Raw genomic sequence first — 22237 nt, forward strand, 5'->3', positions numbered from 1 at the left:
ATATATAATAAAAATATATAATGAGTGTAATGTCGTCCAGTTCTGTGCGAGATAAGAGGATTATATTTTGCCCTGCACCAGGTAAAAAACAAATGTGTGATTCAAAACAAGCTGGGGTTCACTTTATTCAGGTAACTGTTACAGATAGGATAAAAAACAAGGATGGATATGTTCATCTCAACAAACCATGAATGAATGAATATCCACCATCAGCCGTTATGCAGGAACTTATCAATTAAGTTTGACTAAAGGACAAAATGCACTTTCTTTAAACACATTGAGTCAGCCTACCTGTCATCTACTCCATACCAATTCAGATTTGACAATCACCACATACTCATGTTTTACAGTAGGTATTTCCGGTCACAGACACAAGGCAATATGATGGATAAAGAACAAAGAGTGTCACTGGATCAATACAGTATAAATCATAGATCAAAATTATAGACAAATCTGTACTTTTGTCGGATACAATGGTAGATATTTACTACTACTCACAATCCAGAAAACTTAACTTTACAATGCTGTTCTTCCATGCATTGTTAGGAGTAAAACTAGTGTTTGCTGATAAATATTTTTTGTGACAGCCAAATTTCAACCACATTTTTGTATTAATTAAAAAATAATGAGCCTTAAACATCAGGTTATCAACAAAGATAACAATCTCTTTTTTTCCCCCTCCACTTGGAAATATTTAGGTACTGGCTTCAAAATTACTCCGTACAGAATTAAAGGACAACTTAAAGATGACAACAGCAGAACTAAAGTGAAAAGTCAACAAAAACAGGACAATATTTCCAACATTTTAAAGGGGGTTTTATACTCAACATAAAACACTTATATACCAAACTAGAACACAATATTTCAAATAAAGATCATGACAACAGATCCAAGCTGCAAAACCAGCTATTAGCAAGGGCGAATTAAGCATACACTTAAAAATATCACTGTTCAGCTGCCGCACTTATTTACAGAAAGTTCATTTAGGGAAGTATTATTTTCCATAATGAAGGACTCCACCATGAACTCACACACAAGCCCAAAATAAATCCTAGTGATGGCAACCTGCTCGTTCTGAAACCTCACAGGAGAACATTACACATATTCAAAATGTAGGTCAATTTCCAGGGCAACTTTCATGACCTAGTTATAGTACAGTTTACAGATATGGAATTTCAAATATCCTTTACAGACAACACGCTGAACCAAGCAATTTGATTTGTTAAAAACGGTATCCATCTGCCAACATTTGGCTCATAAAAGGCATTATATAGGACCATAAACATATTATAAGCACAGAGCGAGTGTATGCTTATTGTCATCAGAGTGCCGATATGAGACAACAATGAAACAATTATCCAGTTGAGTTCTTTATGGGGTTTCTGTGAAGGTGACGCAAGGTTACTTTGATGTAATTTTCTGATGTATACACCTTATTATTATGTTGTAATAAATAAAATAAGCTGCTTTAATCATAGGCTGGTAATCTGTTTTTAGTAAATTAGAGTACATTGAAACACTGTTAGTGCCACATCGTAAATATACCCCCGGAGCTAGTTAACGATCGATTTGCCTTGTTTTTAACTTTTTTTATTAAATGTATATTATATTAAAGAAAAACATTATAGTTGGGGTATCTGTGTTGGTTTTATAGAGCTCATAATACTTAGAATGTTTTCTGTACTTCTCTTATGAACATTTTTGGTACACATGATTTTGGCTATAATCACTGTAATGAATACCCTCTCAGTATCACAGATGTTAATGGGCTTAAAATGAATTCACACTCCAAAATATGCCATCTGAAACAGATCCAGTCAATAGGTATGTGAAATGTGCAGGATCTGCAAGTTCATGATCCTAATATAAACTTAACTACGTCCGTACTGAAAGTATTAAAAAAAAGCAAAGACTGAAACTGCTCTTGTCCAGAAATGTCAGGTGTGTTCCTGGTAAAAATGTGATGAAACATTTCTTTTTCACTCAACAGATTAACTGGTAAAGATATGTAAGAGTAGCAAGGTTAAAACTGCACACATTCAGTGAATATACTGTATGGTTTCTAGATTGCATTCCTTTTTTGTTTTATCACAGCAGGAAACACAAAAGTAACCCTTGGTGTTGTTGGCCAAGCTTCTGCTGCAGGAGTTGACATGAGAAGAGTGAGTGACAAAATAAAAAACAGTTATCTTGACATATGCTGATGAATTTCCGTACAATATGTATAGAGCAATTATGCCAGATAAATTCATAGCACAATCTGTAAGCAAGCTAAAAATGCTTTGTAAAGCCAGACAGAACCAAAAATAACAAAATGTTTTCTAGAAAAAAATATATCGTCATTGTCCCCCTGTATTAACAACCCTTGTACATACTGCTGAAATTCACACAAATTGGGACTCTTGATTAATCTGTTTACAGTAGAGATATTTAAAGGCACATTCTGCAATATATTTCCTATTGCATTGTTGACTTAACAAGGACACACAGTGTCGTGGATGCGAAGCACCTGAAACCAGGCTCAGCCATCATCAAATTGCAAAGCTGCTGCAGCACCAGCAGTTTCATACCTGCAGTTCCAATGTAACATGCAAAAACTATATGTGAAGAAAGTAGATGTAGGCATGCTGATCTCACCTTCTCAGGCACGGAAAGGAATAGCTTCTGTAATTTGACAGTTACACTACCTGCATTTGCTTTGATGATTTATATTTTACATCGAAAAACATGTGTGTAGGATCTGAAAATGTTCCGAATGGCCTGAAAAGGCAAAAAAAGCAATGACTAACTTGACGGTCTGTCCGGCATTTGTTGCAGTTATAAAAATCTGCATGTGTAACATTTATTGCCTGAAAATGGTTCAAGTCTTAAAATTGCAGCAGCTATTTCTTTCCTGTAGGAAAGCAACATAGACATCTGAAGGTCCTAATTGGATGTGCTATTACCTTCCTCACCTATAGGAGGGGCAGATTGACATGTGATATGGACAGCTTCCCCTTCTGGAAACCGCAGTCTGCCAAACGTGGATGAGTGAGATTGTGAGTGAATTATGAACTAGCTCCAGGAGGTGCTTCGCATCTAAAAAAACAATGACACCTGAATTATTAATGGATTTACCCATTTTAAGTCCTTCTGTTCACTCCAAGTCATTGTAAGCAATGATGACATAATAAGGCCAAGTAGGAAATCTCGCTGACTGTGCCTTTAAATGTCTTGCAGGATGCAAAACATACAAATGCTTCAAGATACAAGGTTTGTTACTTCTTCTCAATCTTCAGAGTTTGTACAAAACTCCAAAGGTCCTTGACCACCTGAGGACGGTACAGAGAGGGGAGAGCGGGATAACAACAGAAGAAAAAGAGAGAAATTATAAATCATCCGAATGAAGTGCTATACAGCATGAGACATAAGACTCACATTTTAGTACAACATGCTTTTGTGCGTCAAGTCTGTGGGAACACTGAGTTTAGATGAGGCTGTTAGGGAACGACGAGGGGTTGGGTGGGGGCACCACTACATACCAGAGTATATGACTAGGTGCTCCAGGTCTGACAGATCTCAGCCTTGGCTGCTGAAACCAAAGCACTTCCACAGATGTTTCTACACACTGGGATCAACAAGCTCTCCCAGACCCAACTCCACCCCCACTCTTTCCTTGTCCAACCAGCCCTTGTGGCGGTCTAAAGAGCTTTCACCTGCTCTCATAACTGTACAGTTAACATTTTAACACTGCAATGCAATCACAAAAGAATGTTCAAATAGCCCTTTACAACTGATTGCCTCCTTACAGATGCTTTGCTACAGAAAATGCAGCTTTATTATTATCTGACACACTGCCTAGAATAATTTAAGCAGTGGTGATAATGTAAAGATTTTTATGTGATTAATTCATGCTTGGAAAAACAATGCGCAGGGGCTGTTGTTTCTCTTCTGAAATGACATGCAGCATTAGAAAAGATTTAAGTCCGGCATTTAGAAAAAAATGTTTTTGGGTTGGTCAAAGGCCTTGAATGTGAAAGAGACTGGTACCATCCACATACCACCAGTCCCTTCATTAAGGCTACAAAAGACACACACTCCAGTAAATCACTGCGAAAGAGTTTGGCTTGGCAGGTGTACTCCCATTTCATCTCGAAAGAGCCCACTGACACAAAATGAATATAATTCAAAAGAGAACACACTGTGCTGGAGAGACGTTTGAGGCATAATGGAGAGTGAAAGGTATTAGGACAGTGTGAGGAACAATAATGCATTCCTGGGTATCCATCATGGCCAAAAGCTCTTAAAGCTCAAATGAAGGTTGATGTAAATGTGCCCGTGACTACTTACACCCAGCGACTAGAATATTTCTAGAAACCAAACAAATCTCTCATAAGTGTTTATAAGACTAAATGCATAGATGCAAAAGCAAAAAAGTGACTGCAAATGATGTAAGAGTTAAAAATGTAACACTTGTTATAAGAACAATAAAATTCAAAGACCAACCTCAGATGATTCATAATTAGGGCTCTTAAACCCAAGGGCAATGGAAAAAAGTATACACAATATTTCAAATGACTCATGATTACTTACTTTTTTGTCTGAGATTTTAAAAGAACTCCTCACAAAATTCTCAAACTTCTGCTCCGTCTTCGGTAGTGGCTTACCCTGATGGAAAAAGCCATTAAATCATCAGCTTAACCATGCGTCAGACATTCAATTAAGAGCAGTAATTTGCAACAGAGGATGACAGCCTTACCTCCATGGCTGCCGTTGACAACTTGCTTTTAATCTCAGTCAGAGAGGGAGATTTAGACGGGCCAGCCTGGGGTTTGTCTTTTCCTGGGGCAGGTGTCTTGAAAAAATACATCAGTTAGATAAGAAACACTGATTGATGTCAAATAAAGACAGATTTATAGAGTTGTAGATAAAAAGATAACTTCATATTACACCATAATACTTTCTTCTTTTACTCAAGTTCAGGTCTTGCTATTGCCTTTTATTTGTCTGTGTTTTCATTTAATTTCAATTCTAACTTATTGCCGATTAATCTATTTGCTGACCAACTGGCCAGTCTGGGCCACAGCTCTATCATGACCCATTTTGTCTGGGCTTGTGTTTACAGGCTTGGCGTGGGGAACCAGCTGGAAGAGGATAAAAGCATCAGAAAGGACAACAGATTCTGGCCTAATTACACCATCTTTTCTTTTTTACAAATACATCAGGTATAAATTATGTTTTTATTGTTTGCAAGCAGGAGAGGGCAAGCCCTGACTCTCCATTAAACGAAAGAGGTTGTTTGTCAAAAGTGTTTTTCCCTTGATGGCAAATCCCAACGACTGAACTAAAGAACAAAAAGGTCAAAATGCATCTTGGCCTAATGTTCTTGTTTTTGTTCCCAAATAAAAATGATAGTGACATCAAATTAATGAGTTCCACAAGAAAAAAAACACACTTTTTTTGTTCAACGTTTATGAATGGTCTAGACTAAAAACAGTACTATCACAAGCAGCCCTTCTTTATCTGTTTTGGTGACATTATAGGTGGTATTTCAACACACAAAGAGTCTCCTGTGTTTGTTTAGATGCAAGCAGCATGAAGTTCGAATTGGTGGGCCCGCAGGTGTGTCCAGACCTGGGAAGTCGAGGCCCCAGAGGTCCTAAATTAGAAGTGTATGAATGTGACACAACAACACACACAACACACACACACACACACACACACACAAACACACACACACGCTGTGACTGCATATTACACAAGCCACAGAGCTTGTCACTACATGCAAAGTCAGTGTGGAATCCAGTGAAATTGCAGGGTTTCATTGATAGCCAGAGACACATTTGAAAGAAGAGCGAAGGCATGTATAAAGGAACTCTTTACCCTGCAAGTCAAAAAACAGCATGACCTCATGAGCAAATGGACAGTTGTCAAGTTATTTTCTGTTTGGTTGAAATGTGGTTTGGTTATAATTTCTCTGAATCAGATTTTAGCAATTCAATTTTTTTACTGTGTTTATTTTCAGCAGATTTAGGCTGAAAACTTTGATTGAAAATAGAAATGCTATACTTTTCCATGCACAAGCTGAATGTTTGCTTGTGTTGAATGTGCAGTTTAACCGCACAAACAGCAGCTCCAGTCTGCCACACTGTAGACATGTACATTATAGAGACCTGAGCTCTGTACGTGGTCTTGAGCCTAGGTAACTGTTGTGTAGGCAGTTAAAATGGTTGCATTCACGAATTCACAAGTGGAATCAAAATGCAGATTTCTTAACAATGTTCTACTACTTAAATATCTAAATACTAAATTCAGAGCTAGTTCTCCACACCCAAAGCTATGGTTAATCCTGCATAAAGAATTACGAGTCATCCGCCTCCTTTAAATTTCATCATGTCTCCAGCTCTCAACAAAACTCTGATGGGTGTCTTCAAGGTGAACACTATTTTCTTGCAAGCGTTGCACTCTGGATTTTTGTAACTAAATGCCATCCTCTAGAGTGACTACAAAGCCAGTGTGTGTTTGTTTACAGCAGTTAAATTTAATTTAAGGAAATAAAGACGTTTTAACATTTTTAATCTAGTTTTTTTTATTTTTATCGAATACCAAAGATCAAACCCAATATTTGTTCATTAAAATATCTACATCAGAGAACATGACTGCCACATACACTGATAAAAGCAAATAATTTCAATTAGGAAGTAAAATAAACAAAATAGGTTCTAAATAACTTAAAATACATTTTTTGAAATGCTTCAAAAACAGGAGGCGATCTACATTAGTGTAAATAATATGTTTCCAGAAGAATTAAATTGTTTTACAAGATATTCAGTACAACAGTATTTGAGGTCATGTTCTCAGTCTCAAACATAACCATGTCATGTGACATGCTTCAGTAAGAACAAATATTACTGGGACCAATACAGAGAATTGCACATTAAAATTTAATGACTGTATAATTATTAGCGCTCTTAAAATATGTTGCTTGTAAAAAGTGTTTGTTTATGCCAGTTAAAGGCACAGTACACATGCACACATGTCCACATGATCTGGATGGAACCACCTCCCCCTCATTTTGAGCCAGGAAAAACTCTGCAACCCTAATGGTAACATCGTTTGGATCAAAGCAATCAATAAATGTCATGTGTTACTACCTTTAGCAACTTCTGACTTTAAAAACCAGGGACTGGATAAGGGTGAAAACAGGGGGAATGAGCTTAAGAAAATAAAGTCTACAGTCCTTGTCCCCAAGAGATCTGCATTTTATAGCACAGATCAAAAGGTATAAAATGAAGAAATCTTTGACGCACACATACCACACTACAAAAAAAGAGCACATATGCTGCTGGCTCCTGGCCAGATAATGCACTACGTATTATTATTTATGGGCAGCTCTCTACTTCTAAAGGACAGCTGTGGACCTGAAACATCTGATAAACACACAAAGGCAGCAAGCTTTTTCATCTGAGCCAGACACTGATTACAGATGCCACAAGACATGGAACTTAATCACAAGCACGCCATTTGATGCAATCTCTAGTCTTCAATCCGGTGCAAACACATGGTTGTGACACCTTTGCTCATCAGGTCTGTCCTGGGATGGTAACTGTCATTTTGTTGGAATGAGAGCCTTGGAGGCCCTTGTCTGGGGAAAATGTCAGGTCACTGTGAACTGTGACTCCAGTCCTATGACTTGTATATGCAATACAAGCAAAGGGGTTGGTCTTTTGGACATTTTTCATGCACAACAGGTCCAATTGGAAGGGTCAAAGTTTGAAGCCAACATCCTTACACTCACGGGAAAAGTAAACGCTAACAAGATAGGCACCTGCTGTAACACATGACAATCAGTCGCTAAAACAATGACTCACACCCTTTTGGGATAAGCCTGAGTGGAGTGGTTAACAACTTTACGACTGCGAAGTGTGCTTGAAGGCATCAACTTCTCCAAAACCATCAATCAAAGGACACCAGCTGCAAGATAAAGTTACTTCAGATCAGTACAACTCGAGTTAGCTGGTTCTCATGTCGAGCCTGTTACACAAGAAGGTGCAGCCTCATGCTGGGCTGTGAGAGGTGAGAACTGCGATACTGGCAACAGATCTGACAAGCCAATCTAATGACCAGTCACCTGCATTTAGAAAAGAAAAAACAGACATCCACGCCCGCTTCCTCGCTCCTCAGGGGCATCTGGAAGCACAAGCTGCACCAGACATCAAACACTGGTAATGAGAGCAATTGGGAGAAGGTGTGTCCAGGAAGTGAGGGGTGTGAAAAGGTTGTAGAGAGGGAACAGTTGTTGTGCATAAGTAGAGAGGGGATGGGGGCAGTTGAAGCTCCACGAGCCAGAAAGTTAAACTGGCGGGATGGTTTCGGTGGTTCAGCTGCCCATCGGCTAATCCCCCAGAGCATTTCAAGAGCCACTGTGTTATGTCTGGACAACAGCCATTACAGAATTAGCTGTGCTCTCCCACACACCAAGAGAGCAGGCCCTGGGGGGAATCGCTTTCTCGCCTCAGGAATTAATCATGTGACTCAGTGTTATACATAGATAAAAAATTACACAGCTTCCTTTCATAAACATCAGACAAGAAATGACAATGCTCCTGTGCACTTGGTGTGTGAGATGGTGTGCCTTTAGCATCCTACAAGCAGCCAGCATTTGATGCCAACACATTCCAGGAATAATGCTTTGTGAAATTTGTAAACTTGCAAAGAAGCTTTCTAATTCGTCTTCCTGATGTGCATGTGTGTTACGGGAGGTTGGGAGGCATCAAAGGTGGCTGCAACACAAGACGGCGGGGTCAGGCCAAGGGGTCACAGGTTTAAACCTTGCCCCAGGAATCCCGTTTAGAGGTCAGGTGTGTTTGCTTAAAGAGAGGCAGAGTTCAAGCTTTGCGTTTTGAGAGGCGGCTGTCCAATGCATTCCATCCAAGAAATTAACTATCAGTTGAAGCTAATTGCAATGTGCATTTATCACATTCCTTGGCCGTGGAATGTGAAGGCTCTTCAAGGCTTTTTTTATTCTTTGCACGCTTTAAATGTAAATGTCAATAAACGCAGACAATTATCCTTGGTTATACACACCTTGTGTCTTCTCAGGTTCTGGTTTGAGCACAAATAACTTAACACAAAAAGATCAAGCTGTTTGAAGAGGGGGTTTTATGATTCTTTTTTAAGTACACGACATTGTGTAATGCATTTTGCTTGCAGGGCATTTCACGTTTTGACTTCAGACATACTATAATTCGTGTAAGATCCATGTCTGTTTGCAAAGAAGAAATATGTTTTAAATTTGTTGATCTCCACAGCTTAATTCTGTGGAGTTAATTTCTTTTTGCATATACAAGGTTTAAGGTATAAGGGGACACATTCCGTTATATAACACCATAACCATCTACCAAAGTTGTTTCTTAATGACACAGTCGATAATTGCATTGCTACACTACTTTAAAACACACTTCTCACAATTCTTCTGCATACTTTTAAGTGACATGATGTCTTTCTTGAGAAATAGAGCAGTTGGCTTTGACTACAGCCTGATGACATCCTGACCTTCTACAAAAATCTAGCTTTATTATTTCCAAACAAATTTTTGAATAACATTAACAAAGAAAAGAAACTGGCCTAAGATGAGGGGTAAGATGGGAATTATACAGTAAGGGATGCAATAGAGGTTCTCTCATTTTTTTCTGGATTTTAGATGAATGTGCATCCATTAGTTTGTTTAAATAAAAAATAAAAAAAACAAGTATGTCTTCATTGCACCTGTAAACTTGCGCTGCCCTTCCAATAAACAGTGCTGAAACTTAGTTGACCCTAATAGCTGACCCCTTTCAACAGTAAAATGTCTGTCAACCAAATAATTAAATAACCACTAGTAAACATGCTGAGCAGGTGACACAGCCTTTCCTACCTTAATCTGCGGTTTGACCGCTGATCCTGATGGTTTTCCTGCGGGGCCATTTTGTTTTACCGGAGTCTTGTCGGGCTTCTTTGGTGAAGACGCTGGGGTCTGAGAAAGCAGATAAACACAGACAAAATTCATTAATAAGACATCCCTAGTACAACATCTCACACTTTAGGAAACATGTGGGCTTTAACCAGGTCTATTTATCAGTCTGCTCTGCAGAAATGCTTATAAAACATGGAAAAAAGAGATCATATGAAAACAAACAGAACACTGCATTTGTAATAAAAGCTCAGAAAATGCATACTAAATTGATCATACTTCACAGTTGATCACAGTAAATAAAACCAAAAGAGAATGAGGCGACAGCAGGGGGTGCCATACTGAAGATATAAGCAGCTGAAAATGTTACCAACACCTCATGAAAAAGTACCTTACATGACCAACTTGGCAGTAACTGAATGATAACTGCTACAAAAGGTAGATTATTTTAGATTTCTGGCAAACCGTACTATACACTTCATATCTAAATAACTAGTAGTTGTGTCATGTTTTGAAAACTCCCATTTCAAAGCACAAATTGCCAAGCCTCTGTTATAGCTGACAAATTATAACTTGCATGTAACATAATGTAAACTGTATTCGTAAAACCTCTTGCAACGGTGGTTAATTTCCTCCAGTCTTTTGCCATGAAGCATTTTAACCCCAAAAGACAAAAATGTATACATTCTACAACAAAAAAAGGAAAATGCTTAGGAGTAGTGGAAGTCTTGATGTTATAAATTAATAGTCTATTCTTATTTAGTATCTCAGACTCAAGGTTTGTCTGCAGGCTGTTTACTGAAAGCATAACTGCAACCAAATCAGGGATGATATGTTACCAAAACTGAAATTATCTTCAAGCACTACAGAGGAAGCACTAGACATTCTTGGTAATTTGCCAGTGATCAGATACTTAGTACCCCAAAAACCTGTCATTGTTCTTCTCCACACTGGAAGCCTTCCCGTCAGGTTTCCATTGCTCTCAGTCACCTGTGTAATTACCTTGTAATAGCCAAGGCAAGTACCTGCATTTCCTGAACACCAACCCTTTCCTCACAATCACTGGTATTCACCTTGGGTTGGGCTAGAAGTGTAATTGCCTGTGTTGACATAACTGCTACAAGGCAATTACACATGTTATTTCCTAGAGCAATACCTAGTAATACACGGCGCTGTACCAGCGCGGCTGCAAAGCTTTTTTTCCAAATCAGAAGGACATTAATACACAAAGGACAGCACTCAATCAGGCTTCAGATCCTTCATAGATGTACCTGAGCGGTATACCATACTATTTATAGTTTTTGTACCCAGAATAACTTTTTACATAAGATGATATTGTTTCCTTGGGATTTTGTCTCTATCTTTTCTGTGTTACTACAATAGTCAATTTTTTAAAATCACTTGGCTACTACTACAAAGTGAAGAACACTACTAAGAGACTAAAGTGTAGGCTTTGTTTGTGAAAAGTTTTGAACATGACAAGAACACATTGTGTAGTTAATGTGATGTTTGGATGGAGACATTAAAACTGTTCAGATGTGGAAAGATTAGCTATACAGGTTAGACACCTGTTTCTGTTGTAGCGAAGAACTGCTTATTTTACTAATTTAGCAGATAACCACATTGACACAATCAGCAAATAAACTATGTTTCAATCAATCACTGACTCTCTTCACTTGGTGTCTTCATTGTGTTCTTTTTAGACTAGATTTACTTGTCATGGCAATGTTGTTAAAACTGCAATTCAAACATGAGTCAAATGTAGGCCACATGCATTAGGATCTTATTTTGTAATGCACATCCCATGTGGTCCAAATAGAGAATTGAAAAAGAATCCATAAACGTGTTTGCTCTTCCCACATGGCAGAAAAAAAAAATCATGTGACAAAAACACAGCTGAAAGTGTGCCTGTGTTGATTTTAAAAGCTCCGATTAGGGATTACCAGTCTCAGCACGTAATGAGCTTCAGTACCATGGAAAAGACAAGTATTTAATACTAAATAACGTTTAATTTAGACAATCAGCCATACTACAACTTTGACAGTGTAAAATTAAGTCTAAATTTTGCTGTGTTTCCCGATTTTCAGTTCAGATCAAATATACTTGATCAAAGAAGAAGTAAACTAGATTAAGAGGTAATGAGGTTTGATACAGAAAAAAAGGAAAAATGATTATATTGACCAAAAACAAATTGTTCCCAGCCCTACTATCTACAGTTTAGTGCTTTCATTATTGAATGAATGAGACAGGATAGCTATGGAGCTAAAGATAAGAAGGGTGAAGAAAAGGATTAAGGTCATGGAGGGGAGGGGTAGAGGGTGCAGGAGGTGGAGGAATTAGGAGGAGAAGACAACAGAATAAATCAACAGGTGACAGAAATGCTCAGCTGTCATCTAACCCTGAGGCAAGGATCGGCGCTCACGTCGCAGGTATGCGCATCTGCCCTTCTTTGATCTTTTGCCTGGTAGAGTTTTCACCGGGATTGCGTGTTTAAAAAGAAAAAAAGAAATCACAAACAGACACAGACGTAAAAATGAGGCAGATACACACATGCACCCACACACTTGCAAATGATTGTGGTAACACGCAAAACGAGTGTTCAAAGGCAAAGGCCAGGTGCAAAGCTGAAATGGCATGAGAGACGATAAAAAGGAGCAATCATATTAATAGTGGGATGACAGAGGGACAAAGATATGCAGTGTTACAGAAAAATGGGGAAAGATGTTTCCCATAACTGGTGTGTGTGTGTGTGTGTGTGTGTGTGTGTGTGTGTGTGTGTATGAAACTGTATGTTGTGTGTGCTTCTCTGCATATACTGTATATATGTACTGTTAATGTTTCCAGACTGCATTTTTGCAAGTATACTTATAATACACATACAAGTGTACAGTCTACAGTGTGTGTATATAATTTTGAGTGTGTGTGTGTGTATGTGTGTGTGTGCAGGATAACACAGTGCTGTCTTGTTAGTGAGACAGTGAGAATTCAAGCAGATTACAGAGGAGAAATCCAATCATTAAGCCACACAGACCCTGTGTTTTACTCGTGAAAAACAGGTGGGTACATGAGCGAACAGGATGAAAAAGCTCCATGTTTTGTCTCATACTAAAAGGTGGACGGTCAGTGAGTGCAGGAATGGGAAGAGCCTTCTAAAATAAAATGTTACTATAGGAGTAAGTCTGTGGGAGTTTAAATGATGTGGTAGGAACATAAGGGGAGTAGGCAGATGGCAGCAACACAGAGAAATTCTTTTACACAAAACCCTGACACCTGGTGGACAACAGGGGATTGGAAACAGTCTAAACACATTGTAGATGTTACCCTTTGGTGACCTACAGTGACAAGGACATTTACTTTGGTTTGAACAGTGATGGAAGTGATGCAACGGATGAGTCACAGTCCTTTATAAAAAGAATCAGTAGAAGATTTTTCACTTGACAATACTGAAGGTAAGAACAAACACTGCAGAGAGCTTATAAAACAACAACTAATCTTTTTGCAGTCTTTTTTTAGTAATTGTAACTAAAGGAAAGGAAAAGGAGCATCAGTTCAAGCTGATTTTATCACTACTAGCTTTCAAAACATGTGGTACCTATCAAATGTAAGCAATCATCCTCTTATACCATAACCATTTAATGTTAAAATTGCATGTTTTGTTTAACAAGATCAAAAACTTTATCTTGCAGCCTGCCTTAATATGATTATTTGGTGCCACTCAAGTTCAAATAACATTGATCTTTTGCCTAGATGAACCAAACCAAGTAAATATTCCATAGCTCAATAAATTGCTCCACAGAAGCTCTTGGTTGGGATGTTCTATTTTCATTCAGATTTAATGATTTGCTTCTAAGAAACTCAAGTATTCTGCCGCATGTTATAAAAGATAATGCATTGAGCGTTGGAATGAGATAAAAATATAATTAGAACGTGTATGTCAAGCTAAATTTAGAAATGTGGCCCCTGGAGAGGTGCACTTGAAAACGTCTTGTATACGTCTGCTCTACAGGATCCTGCAGCTACTGTTATTTTTATTTATTTATTTTTTCCCCCACAGGTACAATCAAGTGTTACCAGGCTTACTTTTTTTAACTCTTTTCCGACATTCTTCTGAGGCTTCACATCATTTTCATCGCTGTCGTCATCATCTTCATCATCACTAGAAAAGAATAAAGACAAAAAAACCTTAAGTGATGTGACAGACTTGTCTCTGACTTCATTTATTCCTTATATAAATTTGTGCATCCAACAAAAAAATGAAGGCAGGTAAATGTGGCATTTTTTTGAAGCATTCACAATCCCAACACAAAAAACATACTCATCATCATCCTCGTCGCTGTCGTCTTCATCGTCATCAGAATCCATCTTCAGTTTTTTCTACAGACGGAAGGAATCATTTCATCAAAAACAAGGATAAAAGTCTTTGGGATAAATTCCCTTTAAAAGGTGAAAGCAGCTCTGTAGCCAAATGAGTTCAAAGAACACACGGAGGTAGCTACCAATGGAGGCTTCTTCTCCGACATCAGGCTCGCAGGCCTCTTCACAGGTGACGTATTGTTCTCCTCTTCTTCATCCTCTGAATCCTTCACACCTACAAAGCAAACACTGGTTGCTGGTACTGTAGAGTGATGGATTCTGTTCAACTTAGATTTACCTGGACAGCCCTTGTATGGACATCATAGGAAATAGAGAGTGATAACATCAATGAATCAGTGAAATGCTACAATTCTAACAATGTGTCTCCTTATTAATCACTGTAGTGGTATTACATGCTAAAGCTATTTCTAAAATGACCATCACCATTTGCAATAAGTCAACTTCACTGTCAAGGAAGGTGGAACTAACTGGCTACTTTTGTGGAGTAAGCACATCAATAATGTGGTGAGTTGTAACCCGAGTCATATTTATTATGTGTATGTCTGCAATTCTAGATGAAAAAAGGTTACAGCAGCCCCAGCAACTGTTGCTTCAATACTTACTAACAAAATGCTGCCCGCTGATGTGAACTGGTCCGGAGCCAGACTGGAGACGGAAGGTAATTGGAGGTGTGATTTCAAATCCACCTAAACTTATCTGGACAAGATAATAATTATAACAACAAAATAAAACAATGTAATAATTGCAATAATAGGATGGAGAATTTGTATTTAAGTTCTTCACTTCTGATCCATGGTATGAATGAGTTTTCCTTTTTAGTTTTAGTTTTTTATTAAACATGAGAAGGGCTGAAAGTTATACATAGATTATACATATTGCCTAATAAGGAGATCTTTGTTTATATACCATTTCGTAGACCCTATAATACTTTACAAAATGCTGTCGGGTAGGGCATTCACTCACAGAGGGCAGGACAGACGGTTTCAGGACAACCAGCGGCACTTTGGTCGTTTTTCCATCATAAGTTAGGCCCTCGACTTCCACCATGTGGAACTTATCCTCAGCCTCGGCTCCAAGACACACCTGGAAAAGCAGCACAGCTAACTCTACACAACACCATCTCCACTGCATCATCAGGCAAATGTTGCTCCTGACACCCTTTGTCTTGCCTGAAGCACCACGAAAATCTAAGTTTCACTATATGGGTTGAAATTTCTGAAATACCTGGTGGTGATGGCCAGTTAAATACTCCAGTTCCAGTTTGACTGATTAATACGGATATCATTAAAAGTGTTGAAACAATTTGTTGATTAATTATTTGGACAATATATTTCTAGCTGCATAAGCCATTTCCCCAAAAGAAGGCACCAAAAAACGTTGGGGTACAGCTGGTAAAATAAGAGCACAGACTTTATTGGTCAGGCTCATATGTTACATTGACAAGTTTCTTGCTTTGTTTTTTTAAGTAAGGGAAACACATTTAATACATCCATTTGGTCTCTGGTAATTGATAGTAAACTTATAATAACAATCTAACTATTTTGATCAAAAGAGGTCACTTAGAAATCAACAACATAGGCATATGTAACCACTGTCACCTGTGCATCAAAATGAAGACACAATAACTCTATATGTGTCCAAAGTAATAAAATAGCAAAGATTTGAAAATCTTTATTTAAGCTTAATTACCCTGTCTAGTAATGAAAAACGTTATTTTCTATCAAGAATACCAGCTGCCACAAGGCAAGACAGACAGATGCAAAATAACCAGTCAACACACATCGGTCTTTAATGAAAGTATATGAATACATATGAATAATGTATAAAACATGTGTACTGTATGGAATTAATATTGATTTTGACCTTTAAACTGTATTTTTAAAACCAGCATAACACATGAACACAGGGTAACGTGCACTGCATGTTTAATGAATTTACTTAATGTACACTGTAGAAGGTTTTTCACTTATATGTAACAGTTATTTGCCATTTAATGATGGCACGATTTATCCACCATGTTTCTATTACAAAATATGCTCTGGCAACACTGATTTTATAACGTTAAAGCAAATAGGAATGGACAGAGACAGATGTAAGTTTATCTGCACTCCGTGCAAACAAACTGCAACTTACTTTATTTAACTCTTAAGATATTTCCCTTTATAACGACCCTTACAGCCGTATTGTTCTGCAGAACAGTTACTATGCATGCAATGGAAGGAGTCTTCCTTACTGCTTTGAGTGACAGCTGTTGCTCCGTATCATCGTCGTCTACTTCAACTTTGAACTCCCTTTTGTCCGACTTGAGGGTGCAACCTAGGGAACGACGTGTAAGTTAAGTAACCTTATGTTTGCACTCATCTTGATCAACATACACAAATGCATTGCACTGTCTGAGGTGCGAGGGTTTAGTCTTTGCTTGTAGCTATGTATCTCGCTGCCTTGCTCGACCTAGCTAACAAAAGAGCTGAATTGGCGCGAGTCGGTGCAGGCAGGTTAGCCAGCTATTAAGTTCATCCAGCTAAAATCGTAAATGGCTATTTGTGCATGATAACATGGCAGTAAAACTGATTGTGCAACCGAAAAATATTAGGTTTGTCAGAATAAGCGAGCTCACCAAACAAGTACATTTGTGGTCTGCTCAAATCCGAGATGTCGTCCTCCATTTTTGTAGTGGCTGGTTACGCTTCCGTAAACTGGTGTGACGTACACATCACCAAGCCAGTGGGGGATCAGAACATGACTGACGTTTTAAAACACTTGAGCCAATAGAATTGGAGACTGGGCGGGACAAATGAAACTACTCGTTCTTATAACAGATGAACACTAGATGGAGGTGTCGTTAAATATATTGAGGGAGTCCCCTACTGTAAACAAAAAATATAAAAAAACATAAAAACGAATATAAAGCAAAGTGTAAAGCAATATAAAAGTTTGAGGTTATACATCATATTTCAACAGAGGCGTTTTATTATAAATAGGCCTGATAATCATCTTTATTTTATATAGCACTTATTAAAACAAAGTTACAAAGTGCTTCACTTAGCAAGCAAAGAACACATTAAACATAACATAGTAACACAGAAAAAACACCAAACGAACCACATGAAAAAAAGATAATGAAATGAACCCAAGAACAGAATAAAAACCTAGAATCAGATGAAATCAAGGATGAATCTGCAAATTATAGGCTACTTAAATTTAAAAGAAGCCACTGACTCAGCCTGCCATATTTCCTCAGGCAAGGTGTTCCAGACCCTCTCAGACAACAAGATAGCAGCAGAGAAGGCAAATAACTTCACATGTTTGATTATCAGTATATAATGAGATATAAGGTGTTCTTTGCATGGCTACCTCTTTCCTGATTATCTGCAAGGTCTTTGTACAATTGATTGTATCTTCCTAATTCATAAAGGCTTCATTAAATTATTACAGCTTTTATATTAAGATTGGGATATTCTCCCTTATGTCCATCGCTTAATGTGCTGTTTGGACTAAATAAAAGAGGCCTTTGGCCAGTGATATTAAAAGTCCAGCCCAGGGGGCAATTGCAGCCTTTGAAGAGTCTTCTGTGGTTGTTAAAAATATTGATAATAAAATGAGAGTCATTGCAGTCTCAGACATTACAAACAAAATAAATAAACATTATTATTACACAACAGTATTAAACTTTCCAACCTGTCCACACAATAATTTAATAAAAGGCACAGTCAATGGTTTAATTTAAGGAAATGGCTAAAGCCAATTTTAAGTCTATAAATACATTCCTCTTTTTGCTTTGTTGATTTAAATTAACAATATATTCTCTTTTTTTGAGTTGAGTATAATATAAATGAGAGGATTAATTCTCTCTCTCTCTCTCTCTCTCTCTCTCTCTCTCTCTCTCTCTCTCTATATATATATATATATATATATATAGATAGATAGATAGATAGATAGATATATATATATATAGATAGATAGATAGATAGATAGATAGATAGATAGATAGATAGATAGATAGATATAGATATAAATATGGCTGAAAAGACAAGGGATGTTAAAAGATTCTACAGCCTATCAGTTGTACCATTCCTTTATTGTAAGTACTATTATTTTATGTCTTTCTAAGCCTCAGAGTGAAACCTCAGAGTCTGTCAGTAGCTGGCTGGCATTGAGCAGGTGTTGAGTCACTGATCCGCAGTACCAGTATCACTCAAAAGGAATGAGTCGTCTTCATGCATGCCTGAAGGCTTGAGAAGGCTTTAATGTGTCACAGACTGCCAAGACACGTCTGCAAATTTGTTCTCATGGCTGATATGTGCTACTCAACACATTTGCGCTGCACTACAGATTCCTGAAGGTGCAGGGATATAAGAAGTAGCTTTTTTAAAATTATTATTATTATTATTTAATACAAAATTAATGCTTAACCCACTGTCAACATCAGAGCTTGCTTTTTGTACATTTATAGGTGAGTGAGTATGCATTTGTGTGTAAATATGTGTAGCTGAAAGAGAGAGAAAGAGAGAGAGGAAGGATCATGAAAGTGTGTCACGTCAGCAGGTTGAGTTAGCTCCGAAATCTCAGTCAAACTTTCAGACTGCAGAAAGAGTTTTTCTTTCTTCACCTGACTCAGCTGGAGTTGACTTGACATGCTGCTGGACTTTCCTGCTACAGCAGCCAACTGTTATTAAATAATCAATCCTAAATATGATAACTTACTAAACTAAAAAAAGCACTTTCAACCATGGTCCCTTCCACGTCTCTGTCATACAGAATCAACGTAGTTACATAAGAACATTTAGCTAAATGTCCTCTATGAATTGAAATTGTCTTTTCTTGTCTCTCTAAATTTAATTTAAATTTATGGCATTAAAAACATTTCAGACTAACTGTAGTCACCCAGATTTGTTTGTTAGTGCTCTCAAAATTCAAAAACAAAAACGTTAATCTGTATAGTCAAACCAGTTACCATCACTGAAGACAGGCTCCACTCAGGAGGTTTACCTCATTTGAAATATAAGAAGCCACAAGACATAATGAAGAGCAACATTTGTTTCCTGAGCAATAATACATTTGCACACAAAATAACAAATAATATGGGATTGTTCCTTACATCTCCAGAGCATTGCGGTTCTGAGCCATTACAAATGAATAGGTTCAAAAATAAATGGCTCTGGGAAAATCACTTGTGAAATACCCATGATGTAAAACTTTTTCTTTTTGAATGCAAAGCTGATTCCATCAGAGTTGAAACTAGGGATTAAATGTCTTTTTCACATGGAGCAAAACTAGATTTTTATTTGTTCATTTCATTTCAACTGCATTTAAAAACCTGTTTATGAAAATGTATTGCAAGAATACTTTATACTTGACCAAACATCGAGCGGAAACTGTAGAGAGCATTGCACCATAATGTAGGCCTGTTACATTTATTCATTTAGCTGACGCTTTTATCCAAAGCGACCTACAATTGCTATTTATGTCAGAGGTTGCACGCCTCTGGAGCAACTAGGGGTTAAGGATCTTGCTCAGGGACACATTGGTGGATGGCTCACAGTGGGAATTGAACCCTTGTCTCCCACATCGAAGGCGAGCATCTCATCTATGCGCCATCACCACCCCTGTTATTGTAGAATTATAGATTTGGAGTTAACACTACACTAAGTGTTGTCCCTCTGCAATAGATTTCCTCTGTAATGTGCAACCGTTAAGTTTTCAAAGTAAATCAAGCTAAGGGGCCGTGGCTGTATTTTGAAGTCAAGAACCATAAAAGTCTTTTGTCAACACATTAGCAGCAATCTAGTTTGGCAGTCTGAGGCAGCCATTGCTTTCCTACAAAATCTTGTGGCTACAGCAGCTGTCATGGCCTGAAAATGGTTGTTTGGAATGCAGACTGATATTATTACATCTGGGATCAAGTAAAAGAAATAAAAAACAATATCACGCTTAGGCTCCTACAAGTCAAGTTATTGGTCAACATGGTAAATAAACCATACTCACCAGTATTACTCTTTATTTCAACAATCCTATTCTAATTCTCAGTGTTGTAAAAAGTCACAAATGTGTCTCTTAAACAGATACAGCATTCAATACTGGTTTGCTTAAGGATCTGAAATCTTAACGCTATTTTGTTCCATTTATGCATGAGCACAGACCTTTTCTTCTTGTTTGACGATCTTTCCTAGTCTCAGTGAACTATTTCAAGACTAAATTGTCATCTATAAACTGAATATATGTGTAAAAAATTTTACCTAATAGCTGAGTATAAGTATTGAATGGTCTGAATAAACTGTATAATGTTGCACTGTATTAGTGACCATTTAATATAAAATATGACATTTGCTGGTCTGTCAGAATATCTATCAGCCTCTCTTTAGGAATCAAACTCGAAACCTGGCAGTGATCAACTAACTGGATCACTGAAGCTACATCAGTAGACGGAAAATGACTCAGTGTTTACTGTGTTTCTCAAGAATGGAAACAACTGATCGGAGCAGACAGAGTGTTACACAGAGCACAACACAGTATGCGGTGAATAGTTTTTTGGTGCCCCTGTTCAAAACAGGGTGCTTGATAGGAAGCCCGATATACCCTGAGCCTCTTGCTCTTGTTCATCTTGTGTGGTGACATTTTATTGGATAAGGACAGGGCTCTTTGGCGGTGAGAGAGAGGGGGTTGAGTGAGGAAAAAAAACCCCACAGAGCCATGACAAGAGAGGAGAAAAATCTTTAAGCACCTGTAGTAAAACACAATGCACGGTTTTGAAAACAGTAAAGAGAGGAATTTTTCCAGAATGGGCCAAGTCACGTCTTCAAGACAACCGAGACAGAGAGATGAAAGCACCAGGGAGCGGAGGAAATGGGGGTTGAGGAGGCGTCACCTGGAGAACTGCTTGCTATTGACAGGATCCCAACCAGGCAAGACGCCCTAAAAACTGACTAAACATAGGCGCTATGTTTTGGAGAAAGGAGAGGGTTGTTGGGGGTGGCTGCAGTTGCAGACAGCTGTTTCGAACCAGATCATCAACCTGCTCTGAGCAACAACTTGGCTCGGGCAGCCAGATGCTGTTGATATTCCAACAAAAGGTACAGGATGTGGAGTTTGCAAAACTTAAGTATGTCATGATGGCTTGTGAGATGTGTTTGTGAAGGGGACGCTTGCCTAGGGATACAAATGTGCTAGGTCCAGCCCTGGCAAGGTCCAGTTCCTGTGACGCTCATGATTATGAAGGCTCATTTACGAGCAAGGAACCTGAATGATGTGTTTACTGTGCTTCTAGATAGGCAGTTCTTGTTATGACTTATGGTTGATAAGCACTTGCATGATAGGGTAGATGTGGTGATTACAGATGTTTATGGCTGTCTGGTGTCTATGTGATCATGATTCACCTAGACAACAATGGAGGCCAACACCAAAAATGGTGTGGGAGGTAACATCCAAAAAAAGGAATGAAAAAAGATTATACTGGCCTCATTTAGAATTATAGCCCATGTGTACACTTTTTCCCCAGCATCTATGCACATTTTTTTAAACTCACTTTTCTTAGATCAAAAGAAACTCCTGTCTCAACTAAAAAACATTAATCTGAAGAAAGATATAGGTATGATGATAAAGTTTGTCAGTTGACAGGTGTCTGATGGATCGTTTGAAGGCAGAGCTTTCCATTCCTCCTGATTGACTGGAAGCGGAGCGTAAAGCAATGCAGCAGCGATACAAAAACAGAGGGACTTACCAAATCATTAAAATTGTTTACTAGGACTGATCATGTCACTGTTGCGAAAGTTGTTTTTCACAAGAAGCAAGAATGAAGGCAGCAAAGGGCTTCTTAAGAAAGAAATGTGGCCTTTGATAATTGCCTGAGCCCCGTGCTGACTGCGTGCAAACTCCAGCAGGAAAAACAAAAAGGTGACAACCCTGACAAGTGACACAGACTTTCAGTTTTTCAGT

At 38.1% G+C, this 22237-nt stretch overlaps 1 protein-coding gene across 1 annotated transcript; it reads right to left on the reverse strand.

The window, feature by feature from the left end:
• Positions 1 to 95: 95 nt before the first annotated feature.
• npm1b (nucleophosmin 1b) lies at positions 96 to 17032 on the reverse strand. The gene is made up of 11 exons (XM_038699439.1): positions 16923 to 17032; positions 16539 to 16621; positions 15269 to 15388; positions 14908 to 15001; positions 14428 to 14519; positions 14247 to 14305; positions 14012 to 14087; positions 9896 to 9994; positions 4739 to 4834; positions 4573 to 4647; positions 96 to 3311 (listed from the first exon to the last, which is right to left on the reverse strand). Exons 1-11 carry the CDS (start codon positions 16969 to 16971, stop codon positions 3258 to 3260), a joined length of 897 nt encoding a protein of 298 aa, XP_038555367.1. The 5' UTR covers positions 16972 to 17032; the 3' UTR covers positions 96 to 3257.
• Between the last annotated feature and the right edge of the window lie 5205 nt (positions 17033 to 22237).

The sequence above is a fragment of the Micropterus salmoides genome, unplaced genomic scaffold, assembly GCF_014851395.1.
Source record: "Micropterus salmoides isolate LMB-PRFRI ecotype aquatic unplaced genomic scaffold, ASM1485139v1 Ms_hic_scaffold_5, whole genome shotgun sequence".
NCBI lineage: Eukaryota > Metazoa > Chordata > Actinopteri > Centrarchiformes > Centrarchidae > Micropterus > Micropterus salmoides.

Coding starts and splice junctions, on each gene's coding strand:
- npm1b (XM_038699439.1), bottom strand. CDS start 16,971: ATGGAGGACGACATCTCGGATTTGAGCAGACCACAAATGTACTTGTTT. Junction 14,088..14,246: donor AGCGACGAGGATGATGATGA/GTATGTTTTTTG, acceptor ATTCTTTTCTAG/TGATGATGAAGATGATGACG. Junction 4,648..4,738: donor TGTCAACGGCAGCCATGGAG/GTAAGGCTGTCA, acceptor TTTTTCCATCAG/GGTAAGCCACTACCGAAGAC.